The sequence below is a fragment of the Drosophila kikkawai genome, chromosome 3R, assembly GCF_030179895.1.
Source record: "Drosophila kikkawai strain 14028-0561.14 chromosome 3R, DkikHiC1v2, whole genome shotgun sequence".
Lineage (NCBI taxonomy): Eukaryota > Metazoa > Arthropoda > Insecta > Diptera > Drosophilidae > Drosophila > Drosophila kikkawai.
In genome coordinates this window covers 37545610-37560940 of record NC_091731.1, presented here as the reverse complement: position 1 = coordinate 37560940, position 15331 = coordinate 37545610, and the positions used below count along the sequence as shown (strand labels likewise).

General features: G+C 41.2%; 2 protein-coding genes across 2 annotated transcripts in view; both read right to left on the bottom strand.

The window, feature by feature from the left end:
- Window positions 1-4710: 4710 nt before the first annotated feature.
- LOC108074383 (mitochondrial 2-oxoglutarate/malate carrier protein) lies at window positions 4711-6526 on the bottom strand. Its single transcript, XM_017166409.3, has 2 exons — window positions 5876-6526; window positions 4711-5805 (listed from the first exon to the last, which is right to left on the bottom strand). The coding sequence occupies exons 1-2, from the start codon at window positions 5996-5998 to the stop codon at window positions 4972-4974; spliced, it is 957 nt and encodes a 318-aa protein (XP_017021898.1). The 5' UTR covers window positions 5999-6526; the 3' UTR covers window positions 4711-4971.
- A 2445-nt stretch (window positions 6527-8971) lies between these two features.
- The window catches only part of alph (protein phosphatase alphabet), a 44980-nt gene continuing 38620 nt past the window's right edge, over window positions 8972-15331 (bottom strand). The window contains exon 6 of the mRNA XM_017166398.3: window positions 8972-9080. The gene's annotated coding sequence lies outside the window, so the exon portion shown is untranslated. The remainder of the gene's footprint in view (window positions 9081-15331) is intronic.

Sequence of the window (15331 nt, the reverse complement as noted above, 5' to 3'; positions counted from 1 at the left end):
AAGAATTATCTAAGCAAGCGGTTAAAGAGTTGCCTCCTTGGGTTACTTCAGGAAATGGGTAACTTTCTCAAGGGTTATTGGGAAAAACGGTAGATTCTGGGTACATTGGGACTTCTTGGACATTAAGGCATAGCTAGTGAGAACACTATTCTGATGTCCACTGTATTTTCCCGGGAAACCGCGAAGGAAAGGCAACACTTTGCTGAGATTTCAGTGCATTCAATTGAGCAGACAAGTACTAGCTGTGAGAATCTCGACAAACTTTACTTAGACCCGTGTCCCGTCCCTGACCCTCCATAAACATGGTGGCCCGAACCCGGTTAATTGAAACGCCGCCACTTGGCTAATGCCGGTGGACGGTGGCCTGGAACCCTGGATGGATGCAGCTCGAGATCCCCTCAAAGCCTCCTTCCAATGGCGCTGGCTACAAACTAATCAATTTAAAAGTTTTCAACAAAGTTTTGTGTGTGCGATGAGCACTACGCACCACGTACTTGTCTGCTTCTGGTTGGATAAATCTCGGGCGAAGCGCCGTGCCACGCCTAATGGGAAAAGCGGAAGTTGCGAAGGAAATTCGGGTTGGCGACGCTGCAGAGGCGGCGACAGCGGCAGCAACAACTGTTAACTAAGGGAACTAAAGCAACTGCAACAGCCGGGGGGAAAAATATAGAAACAGCGCGTGGCGAACACAGCGAGCAGTTGTTCTGCATTTCCGTTTCCGCTGGCGGCGCTGCTGTTTTTTTATCCTCCCTTCCCCCACTTTTCAGCGCCCACTTAGTCAACAGAAAAACACTGGAATAAATTTGACTTTCAAAAAAATTTGTATTTATATAAATAATTTCTAAGGCTTTGTTTTTGTGGGTTTACTTAGTTTTACATTTACATTTTGAATTCTTTTTAATTAAAGATTAAATTGACTTTTATTTTGCAAATATATATTTTCCAGTGTACCCTCCTTTTCAGCTTTACACAGAAATAAACAGACCAATAATTCAATAAAAACCCCGTGCAGCTTTACACTAGCTGTTGACCTTTTGAAAATATTTACCTCAAAGGAAACTCTCCTGCGTCAGAGCTCCCTAATGGCCTGCATCCGTTAGTTTTAAAATACAAACAAGAAGCTTGGCTAGAATCTAAGTTGTGTAATAAAATATTTATGTAATAATCCCCTTTTAAACTCAAAATTTAGATATCACTGCCAGGAACACCCCAAGTCTTGGCTTCTATTAGCTTTCTTCTGCTTTTCAATTTATTGTATAAATTAATTATACATTCACTTTAGCCATTTTAGTGGCTTAAAAATGCCATAATTTTCCCCCAGTGCCGTCAATGGCAAGTGCATTGGCATTGTCCTTGCTTATGATGAATGTGCGTCCATGTAACTGAACACTCAAGCAGCGAGGACATGGACAATGTCTGCAAATATTCGCCAAAGCTGAGGGGCGGGCCGGGCCCGTTCGCATCGCTAAATAGATAAATTGAAAAAGTTGCGCGTTTCAAATGTTTTGCAAAAGCAATTAGTTTGACGCTTTGGGGCCCGAGAGCTCCGCTCCTCTTCACTCCACGCAGCATCAGCATCGTATTGCAATTAGCGAACATAAAGAGCGGCGGGCGGGAAAAACAATACGTGCGCCAAATGGCCACCAAATGGAGAGCTGGAGCTAGAGCTGGAGCCACCGAAAACCAAACCAGGCCAAACTGGCCAGCCATCCAGTTAACTGAAAACTCTGAATTATGAGCCGTGACCGCGGGGGAGCCAGTGTCCTGGCCCGCCTACTGTGCCTTTTTCCCGATCCCAAAACCAATTCGGTGGCCGCCAATCCCAATCCCAGACCCATGTGCCACTGTCCCTAAACCGCGTCTCCTCCTACTTTCCCTCGATCGATTGGGGAGCTGCCTTGGGAGGGCCCAAAACGCATTAATACCAAAATCAATCGGGCCAAATTTCGGAAAATAAAACAAGCATTTGTTGGAAATGCAAAGGGAATTTGGGACTTAATAATACCGTGAAATATAGATATATTATTATATATAGATTATACATTTTTAATATTTAAAATATAATATTCAGTTGATTAAATACACTTTTAATATTCTTTAATTCAGTTTTCAGCTTTCTTCACCATAAATCGGACACTTTAAATGAAATAAACTGTCAACTATTCAATAAACCACAAGGATAAACGCTTTTGTTATGCATTTTTTATAGGAAAACAACAAATTCTTGTTATGAATTTTGTATAGAAAATCAAAGAGACAACAGAAGCTGTTAACAAAATTATGTATTCGCCTAGTGGAACCGACTAGGGGGATTTTATATTATTCCAATAAATTATGAATATTTTAAATAGAGAAACTTTAAAAAATTCATTTAAATATTTACAGTCACCCACCTAAACCTTTTAATTATTTATTGATTTTTAAAAGCAAGCCAGATTTTTATTTAAAGAATTAACTATTCAATAATCTACTCTCATCCCCTCCTCCTACAGGGTATTTCCAACTGGTCGCAGCTGTGGTGACGGCAAAGAATTCCAGGAAAATCAGTTGCGATTTTCCACAGGGCCAAAGGCAAAGATAGTCGTCGCTCGAATCGAGCTCTAATTGAAGCTCGTTTGAATGTACACATGGACATGTATGGATGAATGGTGGCCGGAAGTGGGCTGATGGGCGATGGGGGAAGTGGCGGCCATGGCTGAATTGGCTCTGGACTGTTCGTTCGCGTGGGACATTGAATTAATTACATTTACACGGCTCCTCGACCGCCTCTCTATATCTCGATTTTCCTGGCTGGCTGATGGTGTTTTGAGTGTTAATTAAAAATTGCATGTTAAATAGGCGCTGACATTTGTGGCTTTTATTTTGGCGAGAGAGCTAAATGGATGCCGAAATTTTCAGCGAGGGAAATCAAAAGGATTTCAAGAGGTTTTCAATTCAGCAGGTTTTTATTTTTCCTGAAAATCTGCCATTGCATTGAAACTAGAGTCTATTTTAAACGAAACTCTTTGGGAAACCCAAAACCATTAAATTGGTTCATTAAATATAATAATACTTTTTATTTATTTATTCTCCTCCACTTTACCCATTCTTAGGGCCAAGAGCAAGTCCTCCAGGACTAACGAAGCCACTTACTTGGCTCGCCCTTCGACCGGCTTTAATTACCCCTAAGTACTTTCTGGGGGGCGGGGGTCAAAGGATAACTAATATCCCTTCGGCTTCTTAAGCATGCGCCGGCTTAAACTTGGCCAGGAAACTCGGGCCAAAAGAAGCTTCCCTTTTTGTGAGCAGGCAATTTTTTAATATAAGCTTCCAGCCGGCCTGTGCGCCCTGTGGTCAAGTTGGATTTTGCTCATTTATTTACGAGATAAACTTTTGATTTGTTGTACCAGCTGGAGGGGAAAAAAGCGGGGTGGTGGCCAAAAACATTTTATTACCCAAAATACTATTTTGTAAGCTTGAGAACACCCTGAGCTTCCTTCCTTCCCACCATTCAGTCCAATAAAATAAATTTAATATGCGATTCCTGCCCTCGGCATCGGGGTAATTCTCGCTTATTATTATCCCCCCAAAGGCGGAGCCCCCTAACCACATTCTCCCGAGGAGGCCCACTTCCGCCTCACGAAAACTGTAACGCTTCAGTTAACAAACTTATGGCATCATAAAAAACTTTTTAAATAAATTCTCGCGGGGATTTTTATGGTCAGTTTGTAATAAATAAAAATTCACAACCCGAAAAATCGGCCAAAAGAAATTTAAATTAGAATTTTATGGAGGCCTGGGTTTTGATATTTTTCTTTGATTAATTGTTGGATTATATCAAATAATTATATTTAGTTTTTAGGAGGAGTTTAGGGATGTGTTTAATGTTGCCACACATTCATAAGCTAGACTTTAAAGAAAGTAATTATATTATCTAGTAAAACGCCTAGTAAACTCCATGCCAAAGTAAGGCAGATGTACTAATATCGAAAAGAGGATTCTGATATCGACAAATATACAGCACTCTCTTATTTGTTCCATAAAACTTAATCTTATCGGAAACCAAAGATATACGGCAACCGCTTTTATTTACCACCAAGTTTGTGCTTACTTTACGACAGCACTGTGTATATTAAACTACAACTCGGACAAAGGTTATCAGTCTGTTTTCCCTTATCAATGAAAGCGAAATCTGCCGATGGATGGAGGGTGAACGCAAAAACAAATATGCAATATTGCGCCCTGCGGAGTTTATCGTGGCGGTTTATACTTTGCACCGCCAAACATGGAGCTACTACGAGAGCTATGAGATAAGGCCTATCAGGGGAATTAGCAAACAGTAGCTATATACACATGTGAGACCGAGGTGTAGGTGTCACACACACTCATTCGACGGCATATAATTAATATGCAATAACAACATATGGGCGCGCCAACGACGCCCATTTCTCACACATGACAGGAAAGCCACTCACCCACCCACCCGCAGTAATCTTGGGAGTTGGCAACGTGCGTGACTTTGAAGAAAAGATAGGGAACTAAAAGGTCACAGACATGCCAAGTACAGTAGGGATTCTATAATCTGTATATATTTTAAGAAAAATAAATACATTTCTGAACAAATGAGAAAGTTTTAAAGTAAAGAAATGTAAATATATATAAAATTTTCCTTGAGAAGGATTCACTTTAAGAAGGCCCCACTGTGCTTCGAATCAATATTAAAACACAGCATTATAACATTTTGTGCTTTATTGAGAATCCACTTGACACTTATGGCGCTACAAAAAACTGTTTCAACATCCAAAGCTAATAGTCGTAATCATGTAATATTGTCACCGGAATTGCCGACATTTAAATGCCCAACGTTGGTTTTAAACTTAACGTTTTATATACACGCATCGTTCATTGTTCATCGTTCATCGATTGTTCATGGTTCATCGATCCTTCACTCCCCACTCTATCGTTCATCCTTGATCATTCTTCGATCGTTCCTTAGATGCCCGTGCTCTTCTCCACACCGAGAACGTACTTGTTGTAGCCCTGATTGAGCTGCTCCAGCAGGATGAAGGTCAGCACAGTGTGCGGTCCCAAGCGGCAGTAGTACGGCGTGAAGCCCTTCCACAAGGCAAAGACTCCCTCCTGTCGGGCCACACGGAGCAGGACGTCGGTGGTGCCGCGGTACTCTGGCTTGCCGTCCACCATCTTCATGTTCTGGATACGGGTCTTGGCAATGTCCAGCGGCATCGATGTCATGGTGGTCAGAAGACCGCTCAGCATGCTGGCGCAGAAGTGCAACTTGATGCCCTCCTCCATCTTCAGGGGACCGTTGCGGAAGTAGGTCTTGAACTGCGAGTAACTGGCCAGCTGGGTCATGTTCACCACCATGGCACGGCCTACAGTGGGGAGACTGCCTCTCCACAGGGCGGTGAGGCCCTCCTCCTTGGTGATCCTGGTCAATGCATTGGCCACATTCGTGTAGTTCCTGCGCTCTGCCACCGGCAGCCTGCCATCGGAGGTCATGCGGACAAGGGCCACCTCCGCGGGCGTTCCGATGAAGGCACCGCAGGCGCCGGCAATCGTGCCCATGGCCATGCTGTCCGTGATGCCGGGGTTGCGTTGGAATCGCTCCCTGAACTGATCGTTCAGGTAGGTGTACATGCCCAGTCGGCCGGTGGTGTAGGTGGCCTGCCTAAGCAAGGCAGCTCCAATGCCCTGGTACAGAGCCAGCGGACCCTCCTTGCTCACAACGGTCTGGATGCAGTGGAAAGAGTTACGGAACTCCTTCTTGCCACTGCCGGCTCCAGAGATTTGCATGCGGGTTTTCACCTGGATAGAGAGGGAGAGGTTCAGTGGTTAGGAGGTAGATGTTTTAGTAGATTCTTCATGGGTGGCTTACCAAATCGAGCGGCTGCACCACCATGGTGGCTCCCATGCCCGACAGACCGCCGAACAGAAACTTGATGGCATTCGAGGCCGCCGCCGCCTTTTTCGGTGGCTCCTGGACCTGCGTGGCGCTCATTTTTCCTTATTTCTGGCTATGATTACACAACACGTAGTAAATGCTCTGCTCGCTCTCTCGATTGCTTGCAATTTCCAGTTTTCGCTGCCCGGAAAAGCTCGGAAAAATCAACAGCAGCAGCAGCAGCAGCCTCGGCAGGGGGAATGTGGAGGAGGTGGAGCACCTTTCCGCGACTGTGGCACAATTAATAATGATGATTCTCTGCAGCCGCACACGCACTTGGCCAACAGCTGATACGTGCTGGCTGGCTTTTCTTGGTGTTTGTGGATGATTATTTCCTAGTTTTATTTTTTGCTCGCCGACGCGTACGCGAATGTTGTTCAATGTCAAGCGCGTCACTCGCGAGAGAAAAGCGCTTTTCCCCGCCTTTCCCACGGCTCTATTTTCGGCACTCGAGGCACGTGCTGCTTGGCTGCTATTTGGCTGCGTGGCCGCGGAATGTCCCGTCTTTTTATTGTTTTATTTATTTTCACTTGCAGTCTGAGAAATTAAATGCAGCCAGCAACAACACCAAAATACATCTGGTTTGTTAGTGGGCCACAGCTGATGACGTGTGCAGAGAGAGAGAGAGCCGGCGAGAGCGGCGGCGCCAGTGAAAAACAGGATTGCCAGGCGAGCGCAGTTAAGCTATGTAAATATTCTTAGATATTCGATTTTTTAATATTTAAAAAAGAAAACAATGTAAAACCAAAGGGTACTCTTAAAAAAAAAAAATACTATTTAAAATAAAACAATCTTAATAATAAATTAAACTGCATTATTTTATAACAAAATAATAATAAAATTAAAATCACAAATAAACTTTTTCATTAAAAAAAAATATTGTTTTGAACTTATAAATGTATTTATTAAAACCTATTATAATTATTTGTAGTAATATTTATATATTCTGCATAAGCCACAACACTTGACAACCCTAACCGCTCTCTCAATCGGTCTAGCTCTCTTGCTCTCACCTTCAGCTCCCTAACAGCCCACAAAACGGTGTTGCTAAACGCCAAACAGCTGAGCGCCTTGACCGCACTTTCAAATTTGCGATTGCGAGAGCATTTGCTCGGTCAATTAGCATTTTCCGCTGTTTCTTTGTTTTTTGTTTACACAAATTATTCGCCCACATATCAAGTAAAATTGGCAACATTCGCCAGATTTCTCACATATCGCAGAAGACCCGCAGCGCATTTATAGCACCTTTGCGTACATATGTTTTCCTTATCGTATTTGCTGGCTGCCTTTATTTGGAATCCGCTTATCAACGCACGGCGAAGAAATGTTTGCTGCTGTTTTATCGTAATTGCGCTAATTGACATTCATATTTTTGTGAAATTCGATTTGTGACGGAATTGTATTGGTCTTAAACAGGCATTGATAATAGAGGTACAGTAAAAAATTTAATAATTTATTTAAAAATTTAAATTTAATATGCTGATTTAATATAATAATAACTAAGCAAAAATGTATTTATTTGAATTTGAAAAGCTGTTTTGAGTTAGTTATCAGAAGGTTGATTGTATTAAAGCTTATTAAGTTACTAAAATCCTTTACAATAAAGGTGTTTTAAGCAAATTACATATAACGAACGGTCTGATAAAGTTGTAAAGCCTTGGGTTTGTTAAGCGAAACCTTAATTTAGAATAAAGCTAATGAAATTAAAATGTTCTTTAAAAAATAAAGATGTTTCAAACACTAATCTAAGCTTATAATGCCTGGATTATTGTACCCACTTCCCTTAAACCCCCTTTCTACTGTACATATCAAGTATACGCTGTAAAAATAAAATGTAATAAACTTGTTTTCGATTTTTGTATCGTCAAGTCTCGACTGGCTAATTGACAAGGTAAATACAGCTCGATAAATACTGAGATTTTGATTCCAAAATTATGGGCACACGCCGTCGATCTGCTATTACGCCTTTCTCCACCCGGTCGGCGTTCGACAACCTTCACAAGGCCAAAGATGCTCCGCGGATCCGTGAATTCACCGAAAATGAGAGATAATGACGATGAAGCTTGTCGTCGCACACAACATACATATTATCATTAAATCGCACTCGCTGTTGGTCCGGGATTCATCCATCTAGGCGCATTACGCGCATTCGTTCCGCTTTTCTACCCGGGACTCCTCCCACTTGACGACCTTACTCCCCCTCATTCAATCAGAGGAGACTCAACAGATTGCCTGTCGTTTGCCTGCCATTGAAGCTGAAGCAATTCCAATTCAATTTTAGCAGCGATGACGATGATGACGACGACGACGACAACGCCGGCTTCAAACGGGGATTTTCGCATTTTTTTTCTCTTTTTGTGTAAAAAACGTAGGGAGGAGGACGAGCACATTGTAAGCAATCAGCAGAGGGCAGCGGCACAGAGGTAAATCTCCAGCTGTCAGGCGGGGCTATAGATAAAAACTACCTACAGAACAGGACAATCCGCGCCCTCGTCCTCTTACACACTCATGACATACAACCCACGGCGGAAAGGACGGCTAGCCACGGTTAATATGCTCCTGCAACTCAGACTCTTGGTAAAGAACTCACAATTATGGGACAAGCACAGGTGTGGTCAAATTTATAGCTAATAAAATATGTAATAGTGAAACTAGGGATAAATGTAGAGAGATATAGGAGATTTTTCTGATTTTAACTATACAAAATTGTGTCCCTAAAGCCAAAGGAATTGTACTACTAACGGACCAATTGACTTGGAAAAAGAGATATTTAATAACATTTTTAGAATATTTTTGTACAATATATGAACATAAAGTGCAATTGGTCTGTTCTTAATTATTATAAATTCTAAATACGAGGTACACTACTTATATTTTCTAGTGCTATTATTTTGACCCCAACTGTATTCATACGAGCAACCAGTGTGAAGGACATCGTAAGTGAAATTGAACGCTTGGACTTGTATAGGGAGAAAGAGGCACCCAGGCATGTAAACTATGTGGTTTCGATTGTGACAATCATATAGTGTCTGTCGCTTTTAATTTTAAATATTTCAGATTTAATATGAGGATATGTTCAATGTTTTTCGATTTAAAAAGGTAAATTAAATACGTGTACACTTGCCTTTAATTCAGGAAGCTGAAATGAAACAATAAAATGAAATATGTTTAATAGAAGCTTGTGAAAGTAAAATGAAAATATAAATATATAAATTAATATTATAATATAAAATATACATTTTAAACTTTCACTCATAAATAAGACGTGTTTATTCCACTAATAATTAGCTTTGTAACTTTGACATTAAGCTTCATCTACACTAATAAAATTAGCATCGATTAGAAAAAAAGAGTTTTTCGGAAAAAGCTGCCCTTGGAAAAGCAAAATAAAAACCCTCTTTCACCACTTATCAGCTGCATCCCTGCATTCAGGGAATCTTCGAGTCGCTCGTTTCCACAAGTGCACTCAATGCGATGGCTTGCCAGGTGCTCTGGCTCTGAATCTGGATATGGATGTGGATGGATATGGCTGTGGCTGCTAATATGTGTATGTGAGGCTGGATGGGTTTCTCGACTCAAGACCCCGGGACTCGTTCTGGGCCAATCAATAAAATTTCACGGCGCAGTAATCAAAGCATGTGACATTAGCGTAAAGTTGAATGAGTCCATGGCCCCGGGAGCTGGGTTGGGCTTTTGTGTGTGTGAGCTCGATATAGTATGATACCCCTGCCAGGTGCAGGGTGCTCCTCATCCATCCCCCAATATTTCAGGGGGTAGAATCAACAGTTTGTCGCCTGCTAATTTTAAACGAGAAAGAGAAAGGGACGAGAGACGCCAGCGAAGTTCACCTGCAAGTTTGGTGAACATTTATTTTTGTGCAGCGTGTTTAGTGATGCGTTAGGGTAAACATGGCTTTTTTTTATTTCCTTTGCGTGGGAGTGTATTTTGGTGCACTGGGAAAAAACCAGTTTATATAGCTTAATTCTTATAAAAATATAGGGAAGAGAAAAGTATAAAGTAATTAGGGAAATTACAATCTAATAAGTTCAGTAGAAGTTGTTCTTGTTCTTCTTGTCCTGAAGAAGTGCACCTGTTAGCTTTATGACTCAAAAATACATTTCTTAAATATTTCCATATTTTGGTATGGTTTAAAAAATGTAACCATTCTCCAAACATGTTTTTTTTTTAACTAGAAAATCTAACACATAACTTATTCCCCTAATAATAAATCACTTCCCACTTGAGCATATTTTTTCCCTTCTGTAAAACTTTCCACCTAGCTTCAATAAACTGGGCCCCGACTTTGCTCTTCTTTTTATACCCTTGCAGGGTATTATAATTTCAGTCAGAAGTTTGCAACGCAGTGAAGGAGACCTTTCCGACCCTATAAAGTATATATATTCTTGATCAGCATCAACAGCCGAGTCGATCTAGCCATGTCCGTCTGTCCGTCTGTCCATCTGTCCGTCTGTCCGTCTGTCCGTCTGTCTGTTTCTACGCAAACTAGTCCCTCAGTTTTAAAGCTATCTGAATGAAACTTTGTATAGGGTCTTCTATATACTCTCACTGCTATATATGTCGGAACGGGCCGGATCGGACGACTATATCATATAGCTCCCATACAAAATTTGTATTACAAATGTTCGATAAATTTTTAGAAAAAAAATTATAACTTAGCTGTTTTTCAACATTTTTGCACCATTTTTTAGATATGGCCATTTTATATTATCCGAAAAGTGCTTGTCAAACTGTAAAAGTTAAATCTCACTTGGACCAGTGCTTATCAAACTGTAATCTGAACTTCCGCCTAAAAGATGCCACGTTTTTAATAGAAAACCCCAAAAGTATGCTTTAATTTTTTAATAATGCTAATGAGCATCACAGATGCAAGTGAGCAAAATTTTTCATTCAATTTGGCCGCTTTCCAGACTGGGGTAACAGGCGAACAGAAACCAGCAGCAAGCAACTGAAAACTGGTATAAACTGTTATAAAAACTTTTGGGCAAATATAATAATTGGTATAAACTGTTATATTTCATTTTATGCATTTATACCTATTTGTTGCCGGCAACAACAGCTTATGGCAACAACAACCTTTTTACAACAACATCCCTACAGCAGCCAATCCAAATTTCCGAACATTTCCATGCAAATTGCCCGTTTCCCAAATTGGGGTAACAGGCGAACAGAAATCAGCAGCAAGCAACTGAAAACTGGTATAAACTGTTATAAAAAGTCCAAGTTTCAAACCATTTCGGAGCCGGCGGCCTTTTGAATCCAAATTTAGGTGTTATTTTACAACTGCACCTGGGCACACTGAAACTGATCGTCGTTAAATTCAAATTTGACAGTTAAATTCAAATTCAAATTTGGCAGTTAAAATATTTAAAAAATTTTATTAAATTCTAAAAAAATTTTAAAAATCTAAAAAAATAAGTTAAAATATTAGAAAAAAATTTTAAATCTAAATTGAGACATGAGCTTCTGGTATTTTATCAGAATTTTGGTATAAATTTTATGAAAATCGGACGACTATATCTTATAGCTGCCATAGGAACGATAGGGAAAGTAATAGACAAAATTATAACTTCGTTGTTTTTCAACGTATTTTCATTTACTTTAAGACATGAGCTTATTTCAGAATTTTGGTAACAATATTATGAAAATCGGACAACTATATCATATAGCTGCCATAGAAGCGATCCGTAGATGTAGAGAAAATGTAAAGCTGGGAATGTATAACTGTAACTTTCAAACTGTAAACATAATAAGTATAGGTAAAATGTTATGAAACTCTGCTTAGTGTCTGTTTTCGGCATTATAATTTATGATATAAATATGAAAACCAATCTGCAAGGGTATACAAACTTCGGCGTGCCGAAGTTAGCTTCCTTTCTTGTTTTTTTTGGCAGCGACTAAAGTTGGACTGCAAATCGAGTGGAAGACTTCAATGCGTTGCGCAAAACGAAAATAAGTTAGTGGCCTCCTCCGCCTGCTACTCCCCTTTGAACTTGCCTCTACCGTCTGCCCCAGCATTTATTCTTGGCTCCGGCTCGAATAAATAGGAATCCTTGAAGTTCAGACAAAGGTCGCACTCCCTAGAAGGTATTCAGCGATTTGTGTCACTGCCAAAAAGGCAAAATGCGAAATGAGAAATGCGCCTGGGACTGGGACTGGAACTGCGAAATGGCCAAAAAGGAAACGCCCTGGCTGGCGCGTGTTGGAAATCCGAACGCGGAAGCCAAACAATTGGAAGCCGGCTGACTCTAATTCCGGTGGCCACTGCACTTGGCCCCCAGGAGAGCCAAATGAAATGGAAACGCAAATGGAAGCAGTTGAAGTGAGGAATTGTTTTGGCAAACTACCGGTTCCTGCTAAGTTTCCGGCAAACTGCATTCACTTAAATAAGCATTTCGGAGAATCAAAGCAGAGTAGCAGAAGTGATAGTTAATGGAGATTTATATTAAAAGGGCAGCTATTTTTATAGAATTTAGTTTCTTTAATATTCATAAATTTCACTACAAAAACTAAAAGCTTATATTCTCTCCTCCTCATTCGTTCTGCTCTTGTTCCTGATTTAAAATTCCAAAGAATTTCTATAAAATGTACAAAGTCTATGCACAACTCCTGGCATATGAGTTCATCTGTTCTACTTATCCTGCGACTTTTCCTCCCTTTTTTTCTGCTGACTGTCGCTTAAATTAGAACAGCATTCAGAGATCCTCCGCCATTCAGTAATGAAATCCGCTTTAGGAATTCATGTGGGGATAAAGCCGGAACCAACAAAAAAAAAGAAGGAAACTATGTCCTCGAGTGGAAAGTTGAAATTGCTTCGAACCAAAAAACCGAGGGTTAACCGAGGGTGTCCTTTGGCTATTTGCAATATGCAAAATGCTACAAAATAGTTGGGAACCGGGACAACCACACCCACGCCCATCCAGTTTGCTGGCTGCCTTGGCTGCGTAAATATACATTTAACTTTCTATTAGAATTTGCATTTGCAAAGGCGGTGGGTTTGGAGGAGGAGCAGGAGGACTCGACAGGATTACCGCGGCCGCAGCCAATTTAAGCGGTCTCCGCCAAAGGGAGTGGGCAGGCAGGAGGCAGCCAAATCTGATTGTGGACTAAACATGCTAATGGCATTATAATTATCCTGAGGGAACGCCACCTGCCCCGTCGATTCGCGATTCGCGAATTGCCAACTTTTTTGCCCCACTTAAAGCCCAGCTAAATTGCATTGCGGTTGCAGGACGACGACTACAGGACTGCAGGACCAGCAGTAAGCAGCAGTCTATCGACCGGGAGCCCTCTGACATTAGCGTATAATCAGCATTAATGGGGCGGGCATGGAAGATGCTTCTCATCCGCCGGGTGCCAGTGGCTACCGAGGGCCATTGTGCTCCTCTGTTTTTCTGTTTACTCCCAGCATGGGGATTATATCCGCATCAGCTCAATGAAAAATTATATGCGTGCACTGTTGTGGGTAGTGGGAACTGGGCTAAAAGGGACCGACTAAGGGCTGCTGGGATAAGGTCCTTTTGTGCTGCTAGCGGTCCTTGGGCGACATTGAAATTAGTTTGCATTATTGGAGAACAAGCGCTGACAGTTAATTGTCCTTGTCCAGGGATTTCTCATCCTGGACGAGTAGAGAGAAAAAGAAAGTTGTGGAAAAATAATATAGAAAGAAAATATATGAACAGAAAACAAGCAGATAAAATTCAAAAAGGATACCTAGAGAAATTTGTATTGTAAATTTCTATAAAAAACTGTTATTATTTTTTTTTATTCTATAAACTATTTAAATAAATCTCATATTTCTTTTTGTGTAGCTCTAATGGCCTTCTCTCCTGTCACTGCTAGAGGTAGGTCCTCGCTCATGATTACCTTTAGGAACACGATGAAATCTCTTGCAGAAAAATATGTTCATACGCCCCATTGTCCACATTACGTATACGCAGACGTCGGAGGCCCGCCCGCTGATTAAGTACAGAAAATTTATGGCCACTCTTTGTCCGCATTTTGTTGTTGTTGTTATTGTTAGCGTGTCAACCTTTTTGGCCATATAAATTAAAAGCAGCTCAAGTCTCGGCCTCAAACAGCTAAGCCACTTCTTGGCTAAAATGTCTGTGGCTTCGGCTTCAACTTTAGCCGAGAGTAACTAAAGTCGGATGCCCCGGCAGCATTGTCAGACTGAGAGATAAAAACTTGAAATCTGCTGCGGGTGCAACTTTGGCCTATATAAATGCGGTCGGCCGCCACCGAAAGAAACCACTTTCAACTGAGGCACTCTGGCCTCCGCTCCGTTCTCTGCCCAAAAAAAGGACAAACAACAATGCAGGGCAACACGACGAAGAACAAACAAACCGAGGAAAAACAAAAAACAACTTGGCTACCATTTCCCTTTTTTCCCGCCCGAGAAAGTCATGGGGCAAGGGCAGCATGCCAGGCATAGTTTAGGCTACAAAATTTATGGTGTTAATTCCAAGTGTGTGTGTGCGTGTGTGTAGGGTCCAGAGTGTGTGTTTGAGTGTCTCAATTCGGCAGGAAAAGGGAGGCAGGAGAAGCCATAAGCTCCTAGCAAATCCGAAATGTCTTCTCACATGGCGGCGAGAAAGCGAGAATCCCTCAAGACAAAATATGAAATGCTCTTTAAGATTTAAAGGGAAGAAAATATATATATAATTTACTTATTTAATTATTAACGAACTTTTAAAGGAGTTTTCTCACTAATAATACATATTTTACGAAAACCTATTGACATGATAATCCTCAAAATTGATTGAAGGCTTTCGAAATTAAATTAGGCCTCTGTGTTGTTCTTTAAAAAACACAATGCTCTTGCTTAATCCTCACAAGAAGACACAAATATTACAGATTTTCCGAGTATATAAGCTAATCCATCATAAGGCGGCATGCATCAAAGGCGACCTTGGCCACAAATGTATCAGACCCTCAATTCCCCCAAGGGTATGAGTCTCGGCCAACTCTCTGTTTACAATCCTCTCTCTCTCCCTTCCTGGCCATATTTTCTTACATTTTTCCGGCTTTAAGGAAAAGCGCCAAAGGGGCTGGTAGGATGTACTAGGCCAGGACACGTGGTTGTCGTCGTCGCAGTCATTGGTGATTTATTGTTTCGAAAGTTTTTCCTGGGACGGCAGTCGTTGAAATGGCATAAAACTTTATTGAAATCCAAGCCACATCCGCCTCATCGGGAGCGCATCAATCAGGGCCCAGTAACATATGTCGACGGATTGGTTGAATGCCACGCCCACTGCGCCAACTACAGCCACTACTGCTGCCAACTCATAAAAGGCCCAAATGGAAAATTGACTTTGAGACACATAAATTAGACTGAGCGGGAGAGGAGGAGAACTCCTTAATGAAGTTGGT